The 26,419-nt window shown below is 38.9% G+C and overlaps 3 protein-coding genes across 6 annotated transcripts; all 3 read right to left on the bottom strand.

The window, feature by feature from the left end:
• Window positions 1-315: 315 nt before the first annotated feature.
• igf3 (insulin-like growth factor 3) lies at window positions 316-7,610 on the bottom strand (the record flags this gene model as incomplete). The annotated part of the gene is made up of 4 exons (XM_044350838.1): window positions 316-1,277; window positions 2,027-2,214; window positions 5,570-5,714; window positions 7,512-7,610. Coding segments are annotated over 4 exons (648 nt in total), but the record flags the coding sequence as incomplete, so codon positions are not given.
• A 1,422-nt stretch (window positions 7,611-9,032) lies between these two features.
• On the bottom strand, window positions 9,033-17,039 carry LOC122982924. 4 transcript variants are annotated; one of them, XM_044352565.1, is made up of 4 exons: window positions 16,879-17,038; window positions 13,061-13,634; window positions 12,535-12,669; window positions 9,033-10,578 (listed from the first exon to the last, which is right to left on the bottom strand). In XM_044352565.1, the coding sequence occupies exons 2-4, from the start codon at window positions 13,619-13,621 to the stop codon at window positions 10,207-10,209; spliced, it is 1,068 nt and encodes a 355-aa protein (XP_044208500.1). In that variant the 5' UTR covers window positions 13,622-13,634; window positions 16,879-17,038; the 3' UTR covers window positions 9,033-10,206. The 4 variants fall into 4 exon arrangements, with proteins under 4 accessions (XP_044208500.1, XP_044208501.1, XP_044208502.1 ...); XM_044352566.1 differs by having other exon boundaries at window positions 16,907-17,022; XM_044352567.1 differs by having other exon boundaries at window positions 16,916-17,012.
• Window positions 17,040-18,560: 1,521 nt separating this feature from the next.
• Window positions 18,561-26,227, bottom strand: lrif1 (ligand dependent nuclear receptor interacting factor 1). The gene is made up of 3 exons (XM_044352711.1): window positions 25,823-26,227; window positions 21,979-23,680; window positions 18,561-20,295 (listed from the first exon to the last, which is right to left on the bottom strand). The coding sequence occupies exons 1-3, from the start codon at window positions 25,858-25,860 to the stop codon at window positions 19,309-19,311; spliced, it is 2,727 nt and encodes a 908-aa protein (XP_044208646.1). The 5' UTR covers window positions 25,861-26,227; the 3' UTR covers window positions 18,561-19,308.
• Window positions 26,228-26,419: the final 192 nt, after the last annotated feature.

The following is a 26,419-nucleotide window of genomic DNA, read 5'->3' as shown; positions in this document are numbered from 1 at the left end:
AGCATCAAATTCCCTTTTTGTTCTAATGGCCAGTATAAACAGGGGGAATGACCACAGTAAGAAAAAACTATTTCAATGTTAATTTGGGCTCCTCACTATTTTTAAGACAGACTTGAAAAAGTGTTAACAAAATGTAACATGAAAAAACCCACTGTACACTCCCTGCCCAAACAGTAGGCAATCAAATTTAGCAGCTAGATGGTGAACATAGTGGAGCGTTTAGTGTCTAAAGAGCTAGATATTTTTCTCAGGAGTTGGGGGAGACCAAAACAGAGCTAAAAGGACAGTGAACATTGGACTTACATTCATCAGGTGGACACAAACAAAGTCCAAATAAATGCTAATATTGCTACATCTCTGCTGAATGTGTAAATAAGCAGCTGTTTGCTGAAATGTTCATCACAGTAACCTTTCATCATAAGGTGAAAACATGTTGAAAAAAAACTCAATGATGCTTTAAATTTAGTAGAAACACAATGAAAAACCTGTAGTGCCAGAGCCTCACATGGTTCTGAAAAGTTCAGATTATTGGAGTTTAGGAGTTATGGGCTAATAAAGCGCTGAGGTGAAACTGAAACTTCAAGGTTCTGTGCCAAATGTAAGAAAAATAAAATCACAATAACACAAAGCTAATTTACTCAAATCTAAGCCTTAGCCTAAGCTCAATAGTATGTCATGGGATTGATTCAATTTTTCTAGACAGGGATGGTAAATCATAAAAAAAACAAAAAACAATGCAATATCATTGTTAAAGGCTGCTAAATATTAAGTAAACAAACACTATTCCACACAAGCCCAGTGGTGATGTCTCTATTGTTTTCTAAAGCTGAGAACATCCAATGTGGTTGCCACTGTTTTTGTTGAGTCACTTGGCAGCCCTCTGACTCGCTCCAAATCTGTTGATATCCTGGTGCTTTCATGTGATTATCAGGCCTCTGTGAATAGGGCCCCTACTTAGTAGAGAATTTCATATCACAAAAATCAGTAGCAGTCTCCAAATCTTGCTGGGTCCAGTTCAGTTACTATAAATATTCATCATTTCGGGAGGTCATATGTCATCATTAGAAGGTGGTCATTCTCTGAGAGGGACTCCTGAAGGTAGAAGAAGGCCTGCTGGTTGTGTGCTGTGAGTTCATCTTCCTGCGTGATGATGAATCTTTGCTTTTCTGTCGGCGTGAAGGCTGTGTTTTCTTTCTATAAGCCTCCCTCTTTGGACTGCCGGGTGCCCCCATGTGCTCTAAAAGCCTCTTCTGAAATACTTCTTGGAACTGCTGTTCCTGCAAGACAGAGATAATAAAAAGAGGTGATTCAAGGACTTGGCTGCAGCAGCTAACCTTGGCCCTGCGGATGTCCTGCACTGATTAGCTTTTCACATTTTGACATATAGTGTGCAGGCAAATTAGCATTTCAAATATGTGCTCAGGTAAAATATTTGTTGGACAATTTCTGACACCCATGTATACATTCATATTTTTCTGACACATCAAGACAGTAGAGTAGTACAGTCGAGATTGACAAAATATTCTCAAGGTCCACTAAATAGCTTTTTTACAGAGCTTTTAACCAGTGATGTAACCAGGACTGGAATACTGAGGTCATGAGTCCAAGGTCTGGCAATGCAGTCCCATCCCCATGACACTAAAAAGTCTCTAAAATTATTTGTATTTTTCATTTTTATTTTTTCAGCTAACTGTTATGTTTTCTGTACATTTTATTTCCCAACATTAAAGTCTAAATGCTGTTGGAAAACTTTCTACACCGCCAGGAACAAGATTCTGCATACTGGAGCCTTTCTTTCTGTCTTTCTTTCCTGGTCCAAAAAAAGCCCAATTTGAGTGGTATTAATCTTCTCATCTAATTCTCTGCAAGAAATTGAATATTTTCCAAAATGTCCAACTATTGAACTATTCCTTACTTCTATAAATACAGTATGTACTTGATTACACCTGAATAAAACTCTGTGATAACCGAGCAAACCCTATCTGCTGATAAAGACCGTGAAATGCGGATCAACACGGACACTTACCGTGTCTGTTTGTGTAGTGGTATGCTGTGCAGTGGTCGTGGTTGGGTGAGCTGTTGTGTGCTGCTGGCTCTTAGGTTTAGCACAATACATCTCCAGATGATGCAGTTCACAGCCGGCTGATCGACAGCATTTGTCCACTATCCCCTTCCCCCTGGGCCGTGCACCATAACCAGACCACATACCTTTACCTGCAGAGTGAGAGATGCCAAACATTTTAAACCTTGGAAACTTCCATACTCTAGGAAACAAAAATGCTTCTCATGAGGTCACTTAGGCCAAAACACAAGATGACATGACATAATAGATAAATGAAACCTTGTTAAGTGTTACATACACTGAACAAGTGCCTGACAAAGTCAATCCTGTCTGCACTTTTCAGTATTAATTACACTCCACAATACAAATGTATTGGACAAATGCAAAAATATATCCAGATGATGGTGCTAGAGGAGAAACCCTTGGGTCACAAAAATCAAAAGTGTTCATCCTTTGGGGAGCATGAATGTGCTCAACAAATTTTGTGAGAAACCCGGCCATTACATTTCAAGATACTACATTGTCCTGGTTCAGGTGATATTGTGTTCCTAACGGTAGCAGTAAAAGATAATTTGGAGGGACATCAAAATCATTGGGACTCATTGTCTGTGGATATTGATGGTTCCTAGAGGATTTCATGTCAGTCTGGTCAGTAATTGTCAAGGCACATAGACACTGCCATTGTTAGGAGCCACATGTTATAAAATCATGACCCCTTTATACAAATACATTTACTTACATACTTACTTTACTACTGTATGTTTTGCATATAGACAGTTAGTATGTTTTGGCCTTCATAGCAGTATCAGTTGGTCCACCACTTTGCTCCAGACTGAAATATCTTAACAAACATTGGACGGATCACCATGAAATTTTGTGCAGACATTCATGATTCCCAGAAGATGAATTCCTTTAGCGCCACCATTCATTTTGGTTTAATGTGAAATATCTCAACAACTATTGGATGGATTGACATGAAATGTTGTACTGACACATTTAGGATGAATTCTAATAATGTTGGTGATCCTCTCACTTTATTTTAAAGGTACCATCAGTAATTTTAATGTGTCCAATACTTATGTCTTATGACCAAATACCTGCTAATGACATTCACACATTTTTTTTACAGTAGCAATTAGCTAATGCTAGCATGCTAACACATTAAACTTTAGACAGTTAATGTGGTAAACATTAGACCCTTTGAACATTAGAATGTTAGCGATGTTAATGTGAGCATGTTAGTATCAGTGGTGGAAAGTATATTTACTCAAGTACTATACTTAAGCACAATTTTGAGGTACTTGTACTTTACTTGAGTATGTCATGTGATGCTACTTTATACTTCCACTCCACTACACTTCTAAGGGAAATATTGTACTTGCTACTCCATGATGCTTTGACAGGTAATTTACTTGAATCCCACAGAAAATGAATTTTATTCAACTGGTCATTTTGGAGGCTGGAGTTTGTGCTGCCGTTCAATTGTGTTGCTTCATACTACTTCACTCTGCCCTCATTCATATTAATGGGGTGGACAAAATACTAGAAACACCTCTCAGTATAACCATTATACAGACAGGTGACAAATTAAAGGAAAAACCAACATTAAGTGTCTTAGTAAGGTGTTGGGCCACCATGTGCCACTAAGACAGCTTCAGTGTGCCTTGGCATTGATTCTACAGTCTCTGAAGTCTTCTGGAGGTATGAACACCAATCTTCAAAAAGATATTATCCTTCATTGTGTGTTTTGATAATGATGGTGGAGAGCGCTGTCTAACACGTCAGTCCAAAATCTACCATTGGTGTTCAATTGGGGATGAGATCTGGTGACTGTGAAGGTCATAGCATATGATTCACATCAGTTAATACTCATCAAACCATTCAGTGACCCCTCGTGCCCTGTGAATTGGGGCATTGTCATCCTGGAAGAGATCACTCCCATCAGGATAGAAATGTTTCATCATGGGATGAAGGTGATGACTCAGAACAACTTTGTATTGATTAGCAGTGACCCTTCCCTCTATGGGGACAAGTGGACCCAAACCATGCCAGCAAAATGCTCCCCAAAGTATAGCAGAGCCAACAGATCCCCTCACTGTAGGGGTCAAGCATTCAGACCTACACCAGTTTTTCCTTTAATTTGTCACCCATCTGTCGCTCAACAGCAGCACAAACAGTACTTATGAACTTTTACTTAAGTAGGATTTTTCATGCAGGACTTTCATGGAGTATTTTTACACTGTTGTATTGGTACTTTTACTTAAGTAAAGGATCTGAATACTTCTTCCACCACTGCACAACACCACCATGTGCAAAGTATACTGTGAATTGTTTCTCTTTTTCTTGCACCTTTCTTTGTTAGTATGAAAGCTTAGCTGGTCTCAGATAACAAGTGTTTTAACAATAAAGCTATCACACACCAAGGCACAGTGTTCTGGTCAGCACACTGCCATTTTGGTGGATTGCTACCACTCTGATACCAGATGGAGAAGGTGGCCTTGGTCAGAACAGGGGAAAGGTAATCAGGTGAAAGGGCCTGTAGATAATTCCCAGTGTGAAGTGGGAGAGATAATATTCCAATAAAAATAAACTTTTTTTAATTAAATGCTGCAATGTGCTTTACATTATATAATAACAGTAAAATAGCTGATTTACATGTCAAAGCTTTGGGTCTCCTAAAGATGAACCACTATTGTGCAAAACAGTGAAATCTAATATGAAAAAAAATCATAAGATATTATTTAGCATGAGGATCTGAGTTTATCTGACTTGCTGCTGAGACCCACAGTAGAGCACAGTGGTGTTGTGGCTAGTCTTTATGTAAATAATTGAACAGGACATATTTTGTTGTTGTTGAGCTGATAACTTTCAGAGTTACCATCCGACATGATGACCATGACTATATCTATGTTATACATCTGTGCTATTGTAATTATGAACACACAGGGTAAAATAACCTTGATAACACTGGGCTGTAGGGAACCCTATCAGATATTTGAATGTTTGTTAAAATCTAGGTTAGAAAATACAATCAACTGCATCTCTGTCATAACAAGACAAATTCTACCAATTCATATTTTAATGAGCAGCTTTAAACCTGCAAAGGAGTCTGACATTTACAGAATAGCTACATAGCTCATTGCTATTAATAAAAATAAGTAGAGGTTGTGCATGCAATGGAGGGAAACCTTGATAAAATAAAGTTGGTTTGAAGTGTCTAGGATGAAAAATTGAAAAAGCTGTTGGCAAAATTTTGAAAAGCTCTTTCGGTCATTTTGTCTACACTTTTAAGATGTTTCCTGACTTTAGTTTCCTATTGAGCAAGGTACCAGGCTTCAATATCAGCTACATCCCTAGTCCCCAGAGGATGAATCTTAAGGATGTTGGTGACCATCTCACCGTTCCCATCGTCCTTTAGTGCCTCCAGCAAGCCAACATTTCCACTGTAAATCTCCCAGATGTGCTCTTAGATGTCATTTGATAGGGATAAGATGAAGATAGACTTACCTAAATAGATTCCACGATCACCACACACAAATATGAGGTCACTGAGCAGGTCAGAGCCACAGCGGAGTCTGGCTGCTTCTGAGGCGAGTGGCCAGCCCGCCAGGCATATGGTAGAGTACAACATACAGATCCGAGCAAACAACACCTGAGGACAAGAGGAAAAACTCTTAATAAGCAACTTAAACACAAGGCTTGTAACATGCTTATCAAAGAAAGACAAAATGCCTGTAATGCACATGTGACTCTCAAATCTCAAAAACATCACTATTATTATTAATGTCAACGTACTACATACTGGCCAAGGTTTAAAGGGCTTTAGTATGCAGACATCTCAGTCGGGGGTCCAGCTACCAGCACTAAGATCATGTCCTCTGTATTGTTTCAGGGACTTTGGAGGTTTTAACAACCCGAGAATGACACATAAATTACAGATGGTGAGTTTTTTAATCCTGATTGAGAGTCATAATTTTCTGTTGTAATGATAAGATAATGCAAATGAAATATAAATTCAACATTTCTAATGATACATGAAATTGGTGGATAAAAAAGACATAATTCTGAGACATGAGACACAATCAACTGAGTCAAACTTCTTATTTTTGATGGTTTTAGGCCAAAAAACATAACAAAAACATTTCTGGGCTATGAAACAGCATTTTGTCGGGGGGGATAATGATTGCAGAATCTATATTTTAACAGAATTTAGAAAAAGAAAATTGTACAATACAGGAAATTATAGCAAATAAAACATTTCTTTGCAGGGATGAAGTTGTACTGGGTGACTTGAACCTCTTTATAACTGGAAGGATGATCAATGGTCACTTTTTTTGATTTTGTGCAAAATCCACAAAGCAAATTCTGTGTTGTAGTGGTAACTGAAAAGTAAGTACACTATGAATATGTTTTCCTGGATTGATTATATACTGTTGTAATCTATTTCTAAGAACATGGGGGTAGCTGTCAGTTGATTCTATTAAAAAATGTTATGATGGTTGTGAGCAACTGTGAAATGCACTTGAAAGCTCCAAAAAAAAAGAAAAGTGGAAGATATTTTTTTTGTTGTTAAAATAGATGTTATATCCTTCAAACCAGCTGTTTTAATTTTAGTCTTGAGCAAGTTATTTTATTCACATTTGATTTTTTAAAAACATTATAAGAATAATTTAGTATTTGATCAATAGTTAAAATAATTAGCTGCAGCCCTAATTCACAGTCCATTAGAAATATATCACATACATTAATACAGTATATCAATCAATTGTACACTTGCTTGTTTTGTCTGATCAACAGTTAAAATTATTAAAAAAAATGACACCACAATTTCCTGATAATTTCCTACATAAGAAAGAATTGTTATTTGATAGCAATTATCAGCACAATAGAGACAAAGTTCTGAGACGGTTCAGTGACTTCAGTGAGTTGGTTTGACTTTTCTTTTTGATTACCTTGAATGAACAGTCCCATTTAAACTTAGGTAAATATTGATTCATTACTCAGTAATTTTTGGAAAGTCTATTCACTATATGTGTTGAATTGTATGTTCGTCCATAGATAAATTTCACATTTTCTAATTTTCCCTATAATTAGTACCAAATGACATAACCATCTCCTGAATTCTTTCTATGAATTTGCAGTTTCAAATCAGCTCCTGTCTGGAAATTATAAGAAAACATGGGAGCTGTAAAATAAAGTGTTAGCAGAGAGGACACAGAGAAAAGCACACAGTCTTCTCACTGGAGGCTTATTAAGTTAAGCTAACTGATACACTGATATATTGGTAGACACAATGTCTATATTGTGTACAACTGCCTGCACTGCACCACTGCTCGGAGAAGCAGATCAACGTCTAATCTACTGAAATTGTTCCCAACATGCAAAACGATCATGATTTTGTCCTGCGGTCGAATATGTGATCCCAGTTCAGTGCCAGGGTGAGTCTTACCTTCAGTGTCAATGATCTTGCAGAAGGGCAGCGTGAGGAGTGCATCCTGTCTGTGCAGACAGACAACAGACCTGCAGTCTTATAGTGAGGCAGCAGGAGGGGGGGGGGGGGGGGGGGGGGGGGGGGGGGGGCACAGCACAGAGGTTTCCTCCCTCCACTCCTCGCACTGTTTCTGGCTCAGATCTCATCCACCACTCATATCAGATGATTCCACATGCTGTCAGAGAGGATGAACTTGTTCTGATGTGTTCCTTCCATGTTTGTCACATGATATTCATCATAGGCACAAACATGATACGGGAAAATATACACTCAGTTGCTAGTTTATTAGCTCCACCTCGTTAAAATGACTGCAATCTAATCCAAAAAGGCTGCATTAAATGCTTTGTGTTGAAACTGTTTTAGAGAGTTGTTGATTCAACTTTACGCTTACTTTGGAGGCTGTAGTTTGTGCTGCTGTTGAGCTGTATTGGTTTCTAGTATTTTGTCCACCTCATTAATATAAATGAGGGCAGAATGAAGTAGTGAGGCAACACAACTGAACTGCACCACAAACTCCAGCCTCCAACATGACCAGTTGAATAAACTTCATTTTCTGTGGGATTCAAGTAAATTACCTTTATTTTGTTTTTTTGTATCCGTAAACAACAGCAATATAGTGGTGGAAGAAGTACTCAGATCCTTTATTTAAGTATAAGTACCAATACAGCAAGGTAAAAATACTCCATTACAAGTAACAATCCTGCATGAAAAATCCTACTACAGTAAAAGTACATAAGTATTATGAGCTTGATGTAGTTCAAGTATTACAGTAAAAGTAGTGGTTTGGTCCCTCTGACTGATATATTATTATATATGACATCATTAGATTATTAATAGTGAAGCATCAGTGTTAGAGCAGCATGTTACTGTTGTAGCTGCTGGAGGTGGAGCTAGTTTACACTACTTTATATACAGTTAGCTAGTTTAGTTCATTTGAACATTTATTGAAATGAAAGCATGTGAGAAGTTTAGAGGGAAAAATCACTATTTGGTGAAGCTGTTAACAACTCATAGACATGTGAAATGTGACCCCGACTACACACTGCTTTTTGTAAAAGCCACAAAGGTTGGAAACCACTGGTTTCATCTTTAACAATGTGTTGTATTTTAAAATCTTGTTATATTCTCCATTGTGTCAAATCTTCATCTGAAAAGTAACTAAAGCTGTAAAATAAATGTAGTGGAGTGGAAGTATAAAGTAGCATCACATGGAAATACTCAAGTAAAGTACAAGTACCTCAAAATTGTACTTAAGTACAGTATTTGAGTAAATATACTTAGTTACTTTCCACCACTGGTGTTGTTTGGCACAAATCATATAAATTGTTGGATATGATATGTTTGCTACTTAAAGTTTGCAAACAACCTATGGAGTAGCTAGAAAAGAGCTAACGCTACGCTAGCTTGTTTGAGTTTTAAAATGCCTGCAGTGAAAAGAAAAGTGGCGGGGAGGTGAGCTCAGAGAGAACACAAAACAACTTTTACATGTGGCACAACTCAGTTTAATCTCAAAGTAAAGACTTGAGCGGATGCAAATTCAGCCACAGGCACAAAGAACAGCGAGTCTGAAAACACTTTCAGCTTGAGTGATGAAATGAACATTTATCCAGAGACTGAACGACTAATTCTTAAATGTACAAAGATGAAAAAGAAAAACGAGAGATACTGGAGGAAAATAAATCAGTCAGTTGACCTGTAAGATACACGGTTGGTACCACTGTACAATGCTAGCTAGCTACAGCTAGCGTCTGTGCTGTCTGAACATTAGCTTGTTGGGGACAAAAAACAGACTTCAGTAAAGATTCCATTGGTTAAATTTATGTAAATAACACAGTGTAAACGAGTGAAAAAAGCTCTTCAGTCTAAAACACACTTTCAAACTGTTTAAACAAAATTGCAAGGCTGTTGTATCAGTCTGACGTTAATTAGCTAATGTAGTTTGAGGATATTTCAACCCTTCAAAATTCTCTCACAATCCTTAGAGACGATTTTAAGTCAGGTTTGAGCGTCGTAGCTCCATCAGGAAACTTAAACTGAGAGAAGCAAACAGTTACAGAACCTCAGGTGAGGTTTAAAAATGATTTAAAGCAGATAGTTTGGTCTAACAGAACATACAAGTTTTTAAACATTTATGTTCTTGAAACAGTTATCGTGAAAATCTATCATGTCAGTTTTAATTATTAATCTTAGTCGCAGATTTATATTCATTAAAAAAGTAGAATAGTTGTTAAAAATCAGAGAAAAATGAATAATACAAATCCTGTTATATTTAAGCAAGTAAACCTTTCGCAGATTCATGCTCTTCGTGTGTGTGTGTGTGTGTGTGCGCGTCCCACATAAAAGAAACAAAAATAAAACCAAATCTATGTCCTTGATAATGACTGATCTCATTAAAACATGACGTTTTCTTGTTTTGCCTCAGCAAGTTTAACAATCTGTACAGATAATACAACATCCTCAGATCCTTGATTTAATTTCTGGCTGGATTTGGCACACCACGTCACACCACGTCACACCAAAACATGAATAACAGAACGGATAGATAACTGTACTAACCAAACATTGTGATAAACCGTCCTTTGGCTTCACAAAACAGTCGAAATGCTATGTAATATGCTGAATTTGCATCATTACTGTTCTTTACTCTGAGCTGTCATTTTGTCGAGTGCTTGTTGTGAAGATCAACTTCGTTCTCTCGGAGCTTGGCCTTCAACCGAGCGATCTTCTCCTTTCGTTCCAGCTCCTTGAAGTCACATGACTGTTGTGGTGACGTACAGGCAGAAGCTGAACTCTGAGGATCCCTCCTGGTCCAGCTGTGGTTGCCATTTTGATAGTCTATTTGCATATTACTGTCCATACTGTTGTTTTGATCTGTACTTTCGGCTTCTTGTCTGTCCAGGTCTTGTGTCTCATCTTCATCGCTGTCAAGGTTGGCCACCTCCTCCTGGTCCCCTTGAGTCTGGAAGCGAGCAGGCCGCTTTCTTCCAGCATCCTTATTGTTTGGCTTGTTGTCATTTAGCAGCTCCTGAAGGAAATATAAAGGACACAGTATCACATACCAGACTCCTAAAATAAACAAGGTTTGTTGATCATGTTCATCTGTTGGGATTGATATTGATGCTACATGATAAATCAGAAATCAAGCATAACCTGTTTCAAGTAGTGACCATATTACCACTGAAGCAGAGAAGAGCCATTATGTAGACACACTGAGTAGTGCTGGGAGGTTCCAGTGTTTGTGTTGTCTCAGTCTACCCGCATCAAGTACTTATAGAAAGTTAGGAGTATTTTGAGTTTTCCAGTACTGGCTATTGTGCGTCTTTCAGGCCACTGAAGTGCAAGACGTGCCAATCGAGTGCCTATCGAGTAGAAGAAAGAGCTTTATGCAATATTAGTATTTATCTGATGTAGCTGAATCAAATATTAAATTGAAATTTAACGGATTCTGGACTTAAGAATCGAAACAGATCAGTGGTGATCTGAACTGCTTCTTCTGTATTTTCTTCTAAACGTCGGCTACAAACATCTTTTAATCAAAGTGCATGATGTTAGATCTCCTGCATGATAAACTAGTTTTATTTATCTTTTCTTTTACTATATAATTATATTACTGTCTATCACATTGTTAGTTTTGGTAACTATATTATGAAATCAGGGTTCTATATTAATGGTGACCAATGGCCTGTGGCCACAAAAAGTTACTCTTTAACCACCAAATATTCCATGTAGGTGGCCACCAAGTTTTATTCCCACTGTTAGTCATCACCAACACAACTGAGAATCCACGTAGGAAGCAAGATGTGAGATGTGAACGTGGTAACCGTTCACTCCACACTGATTCAAACCTGCACTCAGTGTCTGTTAGCAGCAGCTGCTGACCTTCACCAGGCTGAGTGACAGCAGAAATTTACTGAACCAAAACAGTTTTCATGAAGAATTAATTGATTTTATTTCCCATAGCGAATAGTGAATATCCCTGTAGTGAAACAGGCGAGCTCACAGACAGACTGGGAGCCTTGATCAATCAATGTAGATACCGTTAATTCATTCAAAACACTTATACAGTGATTTAAACAGCTGTCTGTACAGATTATGACAGATTACGCTTCACATTTGACAACTTTCTCAACAACAGCTGCCATCTTGTTTTAGTGCACTGGGAGAGTGGCACCCATTAAGGTGTGCCCTCTGTAAGGACTTGCAGGCAGATAGAGAAGAAAAAGGTGACACCTCACTCCCCCTACTGGTGGCTCTGTGGCACTACATTAGAGCACTGCATCAGAGATTTCATCATACAAAAGCTGCAAGTCTCAGTCTAAAAAGTGAAATATTATCAGCAGCAGTTCATGTGCATTTATGATCAATTATCCTTTAACATTAATTCCTTAGAAAACCAATAACATATTGTGGGGTCCAAAAGTCTGAGACCAATTTGAAAAATATTTTCACATAAACCTGGAAATAATCAGAACGTTTGAGGGTTCAGAAACATTTAAAAACAAGAAGTAATGACATGTAAAATGAGGATAAATATTTAAGATTCTGCACTATTTGTAGGTCAGCAAATTTGTGGCATTGACCAACTTATCTCATTTGTACAAAAGTTCAGATTTCCTTGAGTTGTATCCCTTCCATTAAGGCATTCAGATGACTCAGGTGGATTTGATCTACTCACCAGAGGCTCGTTCAAGTAACTCAACTTGCAGCCAGTGTTCACCTGTTATAACTATGGCTTTAAAATATAAATATAAATGAATATGGTTTCTTGCAAACTTTTATTTATATGGCTTATTCAATTATTTTCATTTATTGAAGTATTACAGTTCAGGAAGGCTGTGTTAAATTGAGTTGAATTGCCTTTTTTGTGTTGTTTTTACATAGGTTTACATTTAGGGGCAAATTTAGGGGCTTGGTGGGGCCAGTGCTTAAAAATATCAGCGTCTATCCCTGCAAATAAAGATATTAGTATTACTATATTCACCTGATCTGTGTGCAGCATCTCTGTAGTGGAATAGATATCTGTTTTGGTGAGAAGATCCTGTTTTAGGGAGATTCGGGGCAAAGTGACACGCAATCTCTTCTTCTGTAGTTCTCTGTCTGCAGGTTCAAGAGAAGCCTGTCGATGCAAGAAGGGGACAAACGAGTCAGATAAATGTTACAGAACATCTTCCTGAAAGAGGAACCGTTACAACACCTGCTTTAAAAAGTTAAACATGCGCTTTATACCTGGTTATCGTTTTCAAAAAGTAAGTTCAGTCTCGCTACCGTCCCCTCTGTGGACAGACAAGACCAACATTGCTATGCCACCGGCTTGGCTAAATATGAAAATGAGATAAGTTTGTCCTGAGGGTGGCAATTTGCACATCAGACTTTGATATTTCCTGTGTACTAGGGTCATGGCTCTAGGCATAGCAATATTGGTTGGTCCACCACTTTGGTCCGGACTAAATGACAACAATAAGAATCGCTGTGGTGCACGAGAGTGATGCTAAAGTAATCATCAATACCTTCTCCTGGCTATCAGATGACACCGCTGATGTTGAATGAAGGGAGGACTGGGCCACCGGCTGTGGTTCTTGTGACACTTCTTGACTCCTGCTTCGTTTGGGGTTCTTGATGATCAGGTAAATGCGTCCGTGGTAGATGACGATAGCATCTTGGTCGGTTTTGAGCGCCGAGCCGTGAGGTAAGAGGGATGTATGAGAGGTGTGTGAGGAGACCTTCTTCCCAGGCATGATGTCCTGCAGCAACTTATAAGCTGTGCAGTTGGAGGAAACGAAAGACATTTGGAGGGGACCCTGCGCAGCCCGAAACTCTCTGTACAGCAGTGAGGACATGTTTTCTTTCACATTGTTTCCTGCGTGGGAGGCTGGATTCTGGCTTTTCCTCCGTATGACTGTTGGACAAATCCATATACCTTCTGGGGCGTCCGTACGGGTCTTGGAGCCCTCAGATGCAGGCGGGGGCAGGCCCATTCTCTTGATCACTGAGTTTGGTAAGCTCCACACGGGAATGTTTTTCACCTCAGCCTCCACTGGGATGTGGATTTCCAGTTCAAGAAGGTCCATGCTCTGTATATCCCTTTGGACACATAAAGAGTTAATCAGTTAGGGTGCTGGTTCAATTCCATACAGCATACTAACTGTAAACTGTATTCACTTCATAGTACTTGTCTTAGTATTCTGTTTCTGAAGTTAGTATACCAAAGAAATCAATTAATTACATTGTTAATTATATTCAGTGTTTCCAATATAATTGTACAGGCCTGGTGGGCTGCCAGGCCAACAAGAACCCCCACCAGGCCAAATAATACCAAATATCCATTAATTCATAAAATCAATAATGTTTGGGAGGTGCAGCGCTGTTCTGAAACGTGAGTCGACCTCTGTGTTGTTGCCTAGGAAACTCTTGGTAGCGTAGCTCCTTTTAAGGAACAGGACAGTGTGTAAAATGTGGTGAAGCAGGTGAGTGAGTGGTTGCGTGAGAGAGCGAGCGGCAGAAAAGTGACGGTGAACGCTAGCAGAGCAGAGGAAAAGGTTAGCAGTAAGGTGTCAGTGTGGCAGTAAATGTACAGTACAGAGTTCAGTGTGTCAGTTAATAAATGCTGCAGCTTGTCAAGACCAAGAAAAGTCACGTCTGTTGTTTCCCCAACGGCTGGAAAAGTGAAGGGGGTTAGCGCCAAAGTTAGCAACAATGGGTTAGCATAACCTGACGATGCTAAACAGATGCTAAGCAGTCAACCAGGCCGAAGCAGTCAACCGAGGGGAAACGCTGATATTAATTGTTAATTATATTGTTTGAACCTAACAGGAGAAGATATAATTTGTGCCGCACGCAAAGCCAAACAAACTGCTGCTTTAGAACGTCACTGCCAAATCAACATGACAGCATTTTTTAAATCATATTTTTTTTGGGTTGCTCACAAAGCTATTTCACAACCGTTCACAGTTAAACCGAAATTATAGTTGCCGCGTCCACGAGTCCGTAAGGGTCTGTGTGACGTAAACTTCGTCATCAGATGGCGTGCGTGTAGGCTGGTTGGTATTGGTATTTTAAAAAGGCGGAGTCAGTGATTCTGGAGGAAGATTATTCCAGAAGAGGCTGGTCCATAGAGGAAGAGGAGGTTGCTCCTCCTCTACTTTTGAAAGGCAAGAAGGAGATCAAAATATTAAAAAAAAGAGTAATTGGTTGAAATAAACCATTACCAAATCATTCATGGAACGTTAACATAATTGAGTTAGCTTGTTTGTCATAGTTGCTAATGATACCAGACTGATGAACCAGCAGCCACTAAGTTCTGTCCAGTCGTCCTGCTTGACCACTGGTCTGTATGATCGTAGCCATGTCTGCTTGAACCTCGCCACTGGTCTGTGTTGTAAAGCAGATTGCAACTTGAGAGAAATAGTTCCGCAGAGTTGCTGGTACTTCCCGTCCTGAGTGCAAATCATTTTCTGAAACCCCTCTTAGCTAACGGTGTACACGGGCACCATTCTCTTGCCAAGTGGTGCGTTACAGAGTTGGTGATTTCTTTATATTTCATATTTAAGGATGTCTCAATTCATAAAATGCATGTGGAGGAGAGAGGAGGCTTGCTGGAGGAGCTATGAGTGAAGAAGCACTAGTGTATCCTTTGCAGAACTCTTTTCAGCATCCATGACGTATAAAAGAGGAGTGACACACAGCTGGTATATACAAACTATTTGTAGTGTACGACATCTGTGTATTCTTGTCACGTTATGATTTGAATAGCAAATATGTTAGTTGTCATGAACACTGTTCTGCTCATCTGATCATAAAATACAGCGATAGGCTGTAACAGAACGGTGGACAGATGATGCAGCTGTGCCGCACTTCATATTTAATTGATGTCATCTTAAAATAACGGCTCTGAAGTGAGGATGTCTCATTCTGTTAAATACCTGTTGCCTCGACTCCTCCGATCACATCTCAGGTGGAAGTGACAAAGACGCGAGGAAAGGAGGTGAGGAAAGGAATTAAGGATGTACAAACTGAGAGATGAGAAGAGGGCTAAATGCTCTTGTGGGGTCTGCAGTTTGCCTTCCGTGCAGAAGATCATGTGACCCTACAGCGCACACTCTTCACTACCCAACCAGAGACTGATTTATCTTCTCTACATTATATATAACAAACAGAGAACAGGTTGTCACGTGCACACACGCACATTTTTTTATTTAATTTTATTCAATCGCAACCTTTTGCGGTTATATAATCGCACTTGTGATTAGATTAATCACAGTAATTGTTTTCGTCATGTTTAAAGGAAAAATGCCAAATATTTACTTGTTGCAGCTTCTCAGTAGTGATGATTGAGGCTTTGTGTCAAACATGATGTCAACTCAATATATGAGCTTGGAATATGGAGGGTTGCTCAGACAAAAAAAAAAAAAAAGACATCATGTTCGGCTGTATGAAAGTATAATTGGCATTTTTCACTATTTTCTGACATTTTGAAGATTTATCAGATTAATCAATCATAAAAATAACACTTTGTTGCAGCCTTATTAGTACCAGCTGTGAGTTTATACTCCTTTCTTTGCTGTATATTGTGTTATTTATTTCTTTGATTGTATGTTACTGTGTTTTATGTACAACAAGCTGCTCCAAACACATTGTCCCTGGTGGGATTACTCACTACACTTGAGTTAAGACGTCTGTGTTGATGTGAAACCTCATACTAGTCTCAGTGTTTGGAGGGAGGCACATCTGGCTGTAGATGTGTGGACTGATTCATATCTGCCCTGTTTGATCCCTGATGTTAATGACTTGTGACGAATATTGGTGAATATTTTCATCATTCTGTAATTTATTTTCATTGTAAATTGTTTTTTTGTCAGCAACCCTGTTAATTGTGCTGCTGCCTGTCGTGGTCAGGAGATTTTTAATCCAAATGAGACTTTTCCGGTTTAAATAAATGTTAAATAAATAAAGTCTAGAAAACGAAACATTAGTTGAAGGTTAAGAAAACCCTCCTGGTTCTTTGCGTCCATTTTTTTTTAAAAACAGTCTCATTTTCGCTTTACGGTACCGTTAATATAGGCTAACCTCTGAACAGCCAGAAAGACTCAAAGCTTCGCTTTTCTTCCGTTTATCTTCAAATGTTCAACCAAAACGCTTATGAACAGGGTCACGTGTCACAACAATTAACAAATTGTGAGACAAATTTCGACGGTATGACGGAGTTGACCTCAAACTAACAACCAAACTGAACACTCAGGTTTCGATTTCCGTGAAACCGCTCGGAAACATTTCGCTAAAAAAAAACCGTTTAGTAACAATTAGCGAGAATCTGTTGTGTTGTTTGTACCTTGATGAGATGTCGGAAGCCAACTTACAGCTCCTACCGTCGATGGAGGCAGTTTTACTGGACACCGCAGACCTGAACGTCCTGAAGCTCCACAAGATCTCTGATGCTCCGCTTACTGCTCCATGAATCACGTGACCACCGCGACCGGGGTGTCGTTACGTCATACCCGCCGGTGTTGCGTGTGTACTACAGGACGTGTTGCTCAATCTGACAGAAAGTCACCAGTTTTGAATATTGAATCTTTTTGGAACAAAATAATGATAATGAAGAAGCAGTTGACCTAGATTTGGTTTTATCTTTGGTGAGGACCCAAATTAAACAGATATGTAAATGCAGTTTGCTCTCTCTCTCTTTCACATACACACAAAGAACCTCCCTGCAAAAAGTTTAAATGGTTGAACATGTGTTTGCTGCTGGCAAGTTATGTATTTTTAAATCAATATAAATCTGAGACTAAAACTAATATTTAAAATTGACATAATAACTGTTACAAGAAAATAAACATATAAAAACCTGTAAACTGTCAGAATCAATAATCTGCTGAAAATAAACAAGAGTCCCTTCTGTCAGCTGGTCCTGAGTCGTATTGATCAAATAACACCCGATTCTGTTAAAAGATGCTTATCTGGAACATTTGTCAAATCAATCAAAACTCAAAACAAACTTAATTGCTATCTGGTCCTGAGAAGCAACAGATTCTACTGGCAGAGAGACATGCAGCACATTAAGCTGCACAATATGTGACTGCATGTCACAAACTGAGGGACACAATTAGCATATCACTGAATGTGACCAATTCTCTTGACATAGGCTATTGTACATATGGTTATTTTTGATCTAATCCATTGATAACTATTGTGTTTGTCATTTGATTTGCTGTTTTACTGTTTTATCATAATTTAACACTGCTTTTATGCTTTGACTTTACATTGTCCTACCAATGCAAGAACTGTGTATGCTTGAATTGGTAGGACATACATACACACACACACACACATACACACACACACACACACACACACACACACACACACACACACATATTTATTAGATATTTATGCACAAAATATATTTCATGTTTATTCTCTGTATTCTGCTTTTCTGGTCGTCACATTTGAGCTGACTTTTATTTTGTGGCATTTCCATTTTGTTAAAATAATCAGGATAGTTAATAAATGCATAATTTTAACAAATTAAGTGACAAAAAAATGTACAAATAGCACTTTATACGTCAAAACAGTGGTTTGAACTTAATCCACACAATATCATTCAGACAGTCAATAGCATTAAAAACATATAAGCCCTCACATGTGCCTATAAAGTACAATGGTGATATATGGGAACTTGTACCTCTTATGGCAAAACACGTATCCTGGCCTGTTATTTATCATCAAACTAACAAATAAAGTTTGTTGGAACCACTGAACAGTGACTCAAAACAAAACATTGCACAGATGTGCCAAAACCTCACAGGAAAAGGCTGTTCTTCATGTTCAAAGTCTTATACTGCAATTTGTAAAGCTATATTATTATATTTTATATTAATGGTCAGTTGAAGGACCCTCAACTATCTAACTTATTTCTGTTTATACATATATATATATATATATATATATATATATATATATATTGTATATGTCTATATATATGTATATATATATGTGTGTGTGTGTGTGTGTGTATACATACACATACATACACACACACACACACACACACATATACACATTTTTATTTATTTAATTATTAGGTTTGGGACGTCTGCTGGTAGAAAAGCTCATTCAACAAAATAAAACCTCGACAACCATTAACAATAGCCGAGGAGTTGTATGAATGTTGAATGAACTTATCAAGGAATAATGGAATCTGTTTTACAGCTCATAAAATATGTCTTCATAATAATCATTTCAACCAGTAAACCTATTTGCATAAGTGCCCTAATAAAATATAGAATACAAATATTAGTTTTTAATAAGCATGACTTCCTCTGAATATCGTTACATTTTCACTTTCAAAATAAAACATATACGGATGTTAGGCTAAAATATAAAATGCTTGTTGGTGACTCATTTGTATTAATCCACATTTTCTGATGTATTTAGTCACTTCACTCAGTCTAACTCAAGAGAAGAGATCCTGTCACACATTTATCAATATGCTTGTTAGGTTCAGTCTATTTTATCTCTGGCCTGCCAAGTGAAGTTTACGCCTCCCAGGCAGTCAATAAACTCACTCAAATCTCATATTTTCTTCACCTTTTGAACTAAAGTAGACACTCTAAGAAGTCTTGACCTCGGGATCAGTATGTATTAATCTAAAATCCAGTATGTGTGTTAGTCCTTGTTAATTCCAACAAAAATAATTAGTAATAGCAGACTATATATGAAAAATGAATCCAACAATATCACAACTGTTAGACCATTAGAGTTTTTAGTCTGAAATCATGCTGTTTGTCATCATTTCTAAAGAAGCCTCTTTCTCTTTCAGAAGCTCTTTGAGTCTATTGATTTGTTTGTGTCGTTTTAGTTCATCAGAGTCCATGGACGTCGCAGATAAAATCTCACTGGCTGGAACCTTGTGAGCCTTACATCTCTGTTTGTTCTTGGCCGTAACGCAGTTGATCCTTCCGGGTGATTTCCTGTCTTTTCTCCGAGCCTTAGTCAGCGTTCCTCTTCCTTTTTTACTTGATGGCTCTGTCATCCAGGCCCGCATCTCTGGTTCTTCTAACCTGGCGCTGGACTTCACTGCAGGATCCAGAGCACCAGGGATGCAACATGGACACATTGTGCGTTTCCTCGCTCTACCCATTCTCCTTGTGTTTGTATTCGGATTAATACAAGTTTGAGTCTGTGAATGGGCAGATGAGTCCTGTGACTTGAGGATGTCATGTCCTTCTGTGTTGGGGAGATCATCATCTATTGGTTCCACGTAGTCAATCACTGGCTCAGTTTCAATATCACGCAATATTCCCTTGTCTGAACTTTGACCTGAAGAATACTTACTCTTCAAAGTAATGGGAGCTTTTGTCATCTGCTTGAAAAGAGAACATTTGATCGGTCTGATATCTGTGTGAGGGCCTGGAGTGACAAGGTCTCCTGACAGTTTCTGTTCAGTCAGTAGGTTCACTCTTTTCACACTGATAAGACCGCTGTTGCTTTCAGTTTCTTGTGGATCATAAAGGTCCTGTAAAAAGAGCTCCTTCTCTTTTAATCCATTTGTTTCCTGAACGTCTTCCACTGACTGTTTAGTCACTGACTCGTTCTGTAGAGCCTCTTCAGGTACAGCCCCAGTTGACGCTTCATCAATCCTCTGCAGGCAAATTTTCACAACGGACGTAATTCCAAATATCTGCCTCAGCAGGTGGTCGGCCATGTGAAAGGGTTTTGGTGCCAGTGACAATGTCCCATCTGTAGAGCTCTGCAAGTAAGACAAAATAACACTGTTTAAAGTGGCTAAAATAGATATCTTCTGCACAAAAGGAGGACTGTGGATCTTGTCCCTGATCACTTCCACTGGGGGTACGTTAGGAAGGGATCTCTTAATGGCCAGTATGAACAGGAGGGATGATGACAGCAAGCAAAAACTGTTTCAATATTCAACGAGAACCTGAGTATTATGCCAAGACAGATGTGTAAAATTGTGAACCTATCCATGAAGCAGCTGAAGAGCCAGATATTTCAGTTGTTTAGCTTCCCCGTTCGAACTAGTAGGGAGATGTGCTCAACTGCACAAGACGACTTGATAACTGTAGGCAGTCAACCAGCATAAAAACTTATGTGCACCAATACTGGATTCTGCAATCAACAAATCAGACACTGATCAGCGCTTACATTCAAAGACGATGTATCCACCAGTGCCAGCCAATGGCATGGAAACATCAGTCATGAATTAACGAATTAATCAGATTTTTACCTGTTAAGATGACACAATTGAGCATGTAAAGATGTAAACATCCTTCTGTGATGATAACTACATGTTTTTGACCAAATGCCTACGCTTGCTCCATAATAACTGTTCAGTTAGATGCACTATAATAAGTCAAAATCGCATTCTTACATGATTCCCTAATTGAAAACATTTCCATCAAAGGCACTATAAAGTATTCCAAAGTAATAAAGCAATACAGTTACGAAAAAGGTAAGATATTTTGGGCGCCTCTGGTTCTGAAAGTAAACGTCATTAATTTTTCCCACAAACATGTTATGTTACTCAGAGTTTGAACACGTCTACAGCTTGGATCAAAATGAAACTCTCCTGGTTGAATCATCAGTACAAATAATGTTAGAAAATATCTGCATCTTTCATAAAAAGTCGAAGGTACAAGACTGTGGACATAAAACCTGTTAGCAAGAAACATCCGATCACAGAATCTAATGTTCCGTTAGCTGTGCTGCTAACGGAAGGTGAAAACATAAGATGACAATGTTGGAAAACGGATTTCACAATCTACAGACTAAATCAATGTATTTTCTGAGTTAACATTGGATGAATTAAGCAACAACAGAACTGACTGTGATGTGAGTGAGTGTCAGCGACAAAATCAGTTTGATTGCTTTGTTTTCTACTGGAATGTCCTAACTGGCTGCTAGCGACGCAGTGCTGGGCAGCGTGGTGTGGCGCGCCATTTTGAGCTGAACTTTTGTCGGACGTCCTGTCTCTATTTACTTCCTGTTGCTTGCGTTGAAAGCATTGACGAGGAACAGCTAATTACATTTACATCTAAATATCGCGATATAAAACGTGTTTTCTGTTTAAAAAGTACAAACGTAGGATAGCAAGTACTCACTTATCTTTTACTTGAGTGGTAACGTCTCCACTCTGATCTTGAGTGCACAGCTGATTGGTACGTGTTTGCTTATTTATTGATTCTGGAACTTTTAATGAGGGAGAAGAAGTAAATGTCATTTTTCAATATAATTCAACTTTACAATATAATTATTATATTCAATTATATTCAAAGTTGAGTATTTTATGTACATCTTAAAACATGTCTGGAGGGGATCGTTAAAGATAATTTTGAGACAGGAATACAGAATGGGGAAAAACACTTCCTAAACCAGCGGCCCATCCCACTTCCCAACTCAATAGTAGTCCCCTCACCTTCATTTTGGAGGTGTCCGCTATTTGAGAGCATATTCCACTGCTGCTCTCAGAAGTGCTGGGATCTGCTGAACTCACTGTTTCTAGATCTACTTCCATGCTCTCCAACTGTTGGGTGGAGTTGCTCTGCTGACTATTTGTGTTTGAGGCCCTATTATTATTATTTGTGTTCATCACTGCTGCACCACAGACATGCGTTACATTTTTGACTTTTCTGACTAACGTGCTCTCTCCAGGTTTTCCTCCTCTCAGAGAGGGTCTTCCATCTCTGCCATCGCTTGCTAGATGATCCCCGACAGTACTATTTCCAATCGAGGTTTCACTGACTGAACTAGTTGCACCATCCAGGCTCTTTTGTTCCGTCACACTATGCAAGCCCCTTGTGCCTGTCTGGTCTGCCTGTTCCTTCTCAAGTGCTTTTTGTATCAGGTCTTGTGTTGACCCAGACTCAGATTTGGGTGGAATATATGATACAAATATTACATTGTCTTCATCCAGATGAGTCACGGTTGACATACAACCTGATGCTGCTTGTTGAGACAAGTCATCTGGACAATCATCATTGCAAAGGTCAATCACTTCATCTGATTCATCAGGAATAATAATCCTGGAGTCTTGCCTGAGTACATTTTGGGATGGCGGTGTGCTGGTTTTCTTGACTTTGTAACTTTTTGCTGCTGCTGTGGGTGGATCAGCTTCCCTCTTCTTTAATTTAAAAGGTTGGCTACATTTTTTGGCCACGAAAAACACCTTCCCATTGCACATGACCAAGGCGTTTTCATGTCCTTTTTCACTTTTGGCCAGACTTAATGAAGAATCGGGCGTCTCTTTTGTCATGATTTCGCAATGCTTGTTGGCGACTTCTCTCTCTGCAACAGCTCGAAGAATCTGTGAAGTAACGGAAGGAGAAATAAGAGGGTCAAGAGTTGACGCTCTAAAACCGTCTTCTTCCTCGATCACCCACTTCATGGGGCTGTTGGGCCTTTGTGAAACCTTTGGAATTAATTTCAAATGTGGTTTGGATCTTCCTGACGAAGGTGAAGTCATATCTGATGTTTTTGAAAGTATCTCGGGTGCTGAATTGCTCGGTGGAGTGGTGCTTTGATTAACAGTTGTCACAGGTGACACATAGACCACACTGGGTAAGCCTGAACTCGAAGAGGAGCTGGTTGATGAAGTAAAAATCTGTTTCTTGATACCTGGGGGGAGTTCGGACACTGGGACTGTTCTGACTTGTGCATTAGAGGGAATCTGAAGGTACTGTCCTCTTGGGAGTGCTGGGGATTTTACAGTGACTGGGAGTCTTACTGGCTTCCCACAGTTTGTGGCAAGTGTTGCCATCAAAGGTTTTTCTGCCATGAAGTTTAGAGTCTGTTGTAGTGGATACTTATTCAATGAGTTACCAAGGTCCGAACATTGTTCTGTTACACCTACTTGATTAGGCAAGGCCTTCATGATGGAAACCTGCTCCCTGACAATTTGTTGGGTGGCTGAATAACTCAAAGCTGCAGTTTTTCCCATGTGAACAGGTGCAGAGGCGACCTTTATGGTCATAGCTTTCCGTGGTTTGGGATCTGTTTTGGGTTTGCTTATTTGAGTTTGGACAAACTTCCCGTCGACCATTTGTACTGGAATCAGTTTCATGATGTTCTTTCCATCAGCTCCAACCGCAGGCATTGCTTGGTAGAACACACCAGTCCCACTGAGAAAAAAAGACAACAGAGCACAGAAATACTGATTGTCAGTTAGGGACAGTAAAGATTAGAGGGGAAAAGACGTACTTAAATTATGTCTGTTAATATGTCAAATAGCAACTTTCACACACAATACAGGCCAAGATCTTTACAACGCTGGGCAACACAATTCTGGGCAAAGCAGAGAACTTCACCCCTCCCACCCCTTAAAATCTGATTTTCAATGAGCACAGAGAAACTTTCCATTTTCAGCAGATCAATGTGAAAACAGCTTTTTTAGTGTCAAACTCTGCACATATCATTCTATCATACAGTGAAGCTCAAATATCCAAGTTAAGGAACAATGAACAAAACACATTTTTGAGTAGAGGGGGACTTCAAATGTTTTTTTTTGCATATTCCTAAATTATCCTGAATTCATTTAGTGTTTAATCAAAACTAGTCAATAGGTGCTTCAGGCTTTTGTCCCTCACTTTTGCCCTGAGCACCCAAGCAGTTTAATATCGCCATGATGGTTAATATTACGCTGATCCATGATACTGTAGTTTTATCATGATAGCTTAGAATGACGGTTATTATACTGACATGTGTGTAAAATAACAAGGAAAACATGGAATACATGAAAAACACTGCTGAATAAAGCTAAACAATGAAGATGACTTTTAAGGTTGCACTAGTTGTAACAATCCACAGATTTCTTATTTGCTTACATCCTATTTCCATATGTTGGTATGAGCCCAGCAAAAATGTTGTGACCCTGGCCAAAAATGGTTCCAGTTGGACAAAAACAAGCACAGCAACATGAAACGCAAATCATGCTGCTTGCTGAGTTTGAAAAGCAACATGATGACAGAAATGGTGCTGAAATAACTTTGTTGGGTAAGTTTTAAGCTTGAAAGTTTGCTTTTATGTTCTATATCGCTCATGTTGATGAAGAGTTCAGCTCTGTTTTCCTCACAGAATTCTGACAAAGACTGTCAGCAGCTGTTTGACATCCTGGAGTTAGCATTAGCATTATCCTGCCTTAGCATAGGCTCAGTAGCTTCATGAAAACTGGAGCGAAATCATGGATGTATAATAAGAGCTGGATATGGCGCCGCCACTCTGCCTTGCAGCCAATTTTTCCCAGTGGCCACTTACGGTATTGCAGCAAAAAATCCCCCTGTGGCCCAAAAAGGATTTTCCCCATAGACCACCATTGTAAAAGAGATGTCTTTAAAACTGTTGACAGGACGCCTCGAACTGCAAATGTAAATTATGACTCTTTCTATTATGAACTTTTGATCCATGGAGGTTTTATGTTTGTAAAACTTTCCTCAATCCGAGAAAAGCGATTTAAAAATCTGTGATGCCATCACAATGCAAAGTCTATAGGCTGAGCAGGAGCTCGTGGGCGGGGCCAGCGGGGGAAACACTGTGCATATTCAGTGGGCTGCACAACACGGAAGCAAACCCGGAAGCTAGAAACTTTTTTTGGCGTATGAGCCAGATGAGCGGTTCCTTTAGGACTGAATGGACGCCATTTTTAGTCCGATATCGAGCTCTTATAATACATCCATGAGCGAAATGCATCAGATGGAATTACAAGAGTTTAGAATTCAAACTGATAGATTATCTAACAGAACATCTACTTTTGATGATTGTCTTTTATAAATAAAATACTGTTGCATGTCAATATTAAATCAGTGTGTTTCTGTAAAATTGATGTATATGTCTTGTATTAACTAAAATATTTAAAGTGTATGGTTATAGTCTATATCATTTATTATCAGGATTATCTTGACAGTGACATGTTGTTAAGATGTATAACAAATGTCCAGGTCAGACAGGACGTTGGTTAAACCATTTTAGAAAATAAAGCATATTAAGTTGTTGATGCAGGATGTATAAAGCTGCAGAATACACACACACTACCTATAAACTTTAACAGAATAGCTGAATAGGCCCGTTGATGATGGTAACAACATATTTCAACACCCAGGGAGGACGCCCAGCTGATGGCCTGGTAACGTCCCGGAGATCAGCACAACTTTCATGTTGTAACTATTTTTGGACCATAACAGGACGTCTTGATGGGACGTTCAAACAACAGTCATTCAACGTCTGTTTGCTGGGATATGTCAGATGTAATTAACTTCTTATTACTGTACCTATGAGCTGCGTCCGCTTCTTTCCTTGCAGGGTACATGACGCATTACACATGTGTAACCTAGTTTGTAATATTCCAGCTGGTCGTGTGGCGTCGGTGAGACAGGATAATTCCTGGATCGAGCTTTACATGTAAGCCATGGCCATGAAAGGATTGGTGTAGTTAAAGCATGCTTTGTTATTTTCGTCGTTCCTTCCGTCCTCGGAGTAGAAACAGAGGCTGCCTATAGCCTCGCCATAATCACAGACCAAATACACCGCCGTTTTATTCGCACAAATGTCATGTTTAACTCCTTACATCTTCCCACAGTTTCCTTCACCTCTCGGCTTCCGTTTCTGTACAGCATTTGTTACATCAAACTTCCGGTCTGTTACAAGGGATATTTTCAATGCAGCGAAACCGATCGCAGTTTTGTTTTGGTGTAAAGATTGTCAAGCGAAGTTTTCACCACATATTTGTAGGCGAAAAATAGTTATCGTATGTTTTGACCAATGACTGATGATTGATGATGATTTTTTTATTTATTAACGCCAAACAAACGCGTACAGTATTGATGCCAAACTTGCTCTTGAACTCTTCTTTCTCTGCTTACATTTGT

The sequence above is a fragment of the Thunnus albacares genome, chromosome 5, assembly GCF_914725855.1.
Source record: "Thunnus albacares chromosome 5, fThuAlb1.1, whole genome shotgun sequence".
NCBI classification, from domain to species: Eukaryota; Metazoa; Chordata; class Actinopteri; order Scombriformes; family Scombridae; genus Thunnus; species Thunnus albacares.
The sequence above is the reverse complement of the archived record's forward strand: the minus strand, read 5'-3'. Positions and strand labels throughout refer to the sequence as shown.

Coding starts and splice junctions, on each gene's coding strand:
- LOC122982924 (XM_044352565.1), bottom strand. CDS start 13,621: ATGGACCTTCTTGAACTGGAAATCCACATCCCAGTGGAGGCTGAGGTG. Junction 12,670..13,060: donor CATCTGATAGCCAGGAGAAG/GTATTGATGATT, acceptor TTGCATCGACAG/GCTTCTCTTGAACCTGCAGA. Junction 10,579..12,534: donor AGATGCTGCACACAGATCAG/GTGAATATAGTA, acceptor TATTTCCTTCAG/GAGCTGCTAAATGACAACAA.
- lrif1 (XM_044352711.1), bottom strand. CDS start 25,860: ATGTACCCTGCAAGGAAAGAAGCGGACGCAGCTCATAG. Junction 23,681..25,822: donor GAAGCGGACGCAGCTCATAG/GTACAGTAATAA, acceptor TTTTTTTCTCAG/TGGGACTGGTGTGTTCTACC. Junction 20,296..21,978: donor CGGACACCTCCAAAATGAAG/GTGAGGGGACTA, acceptor TCTTACTTGCAG/AGCTCTACAGATGGGACATT.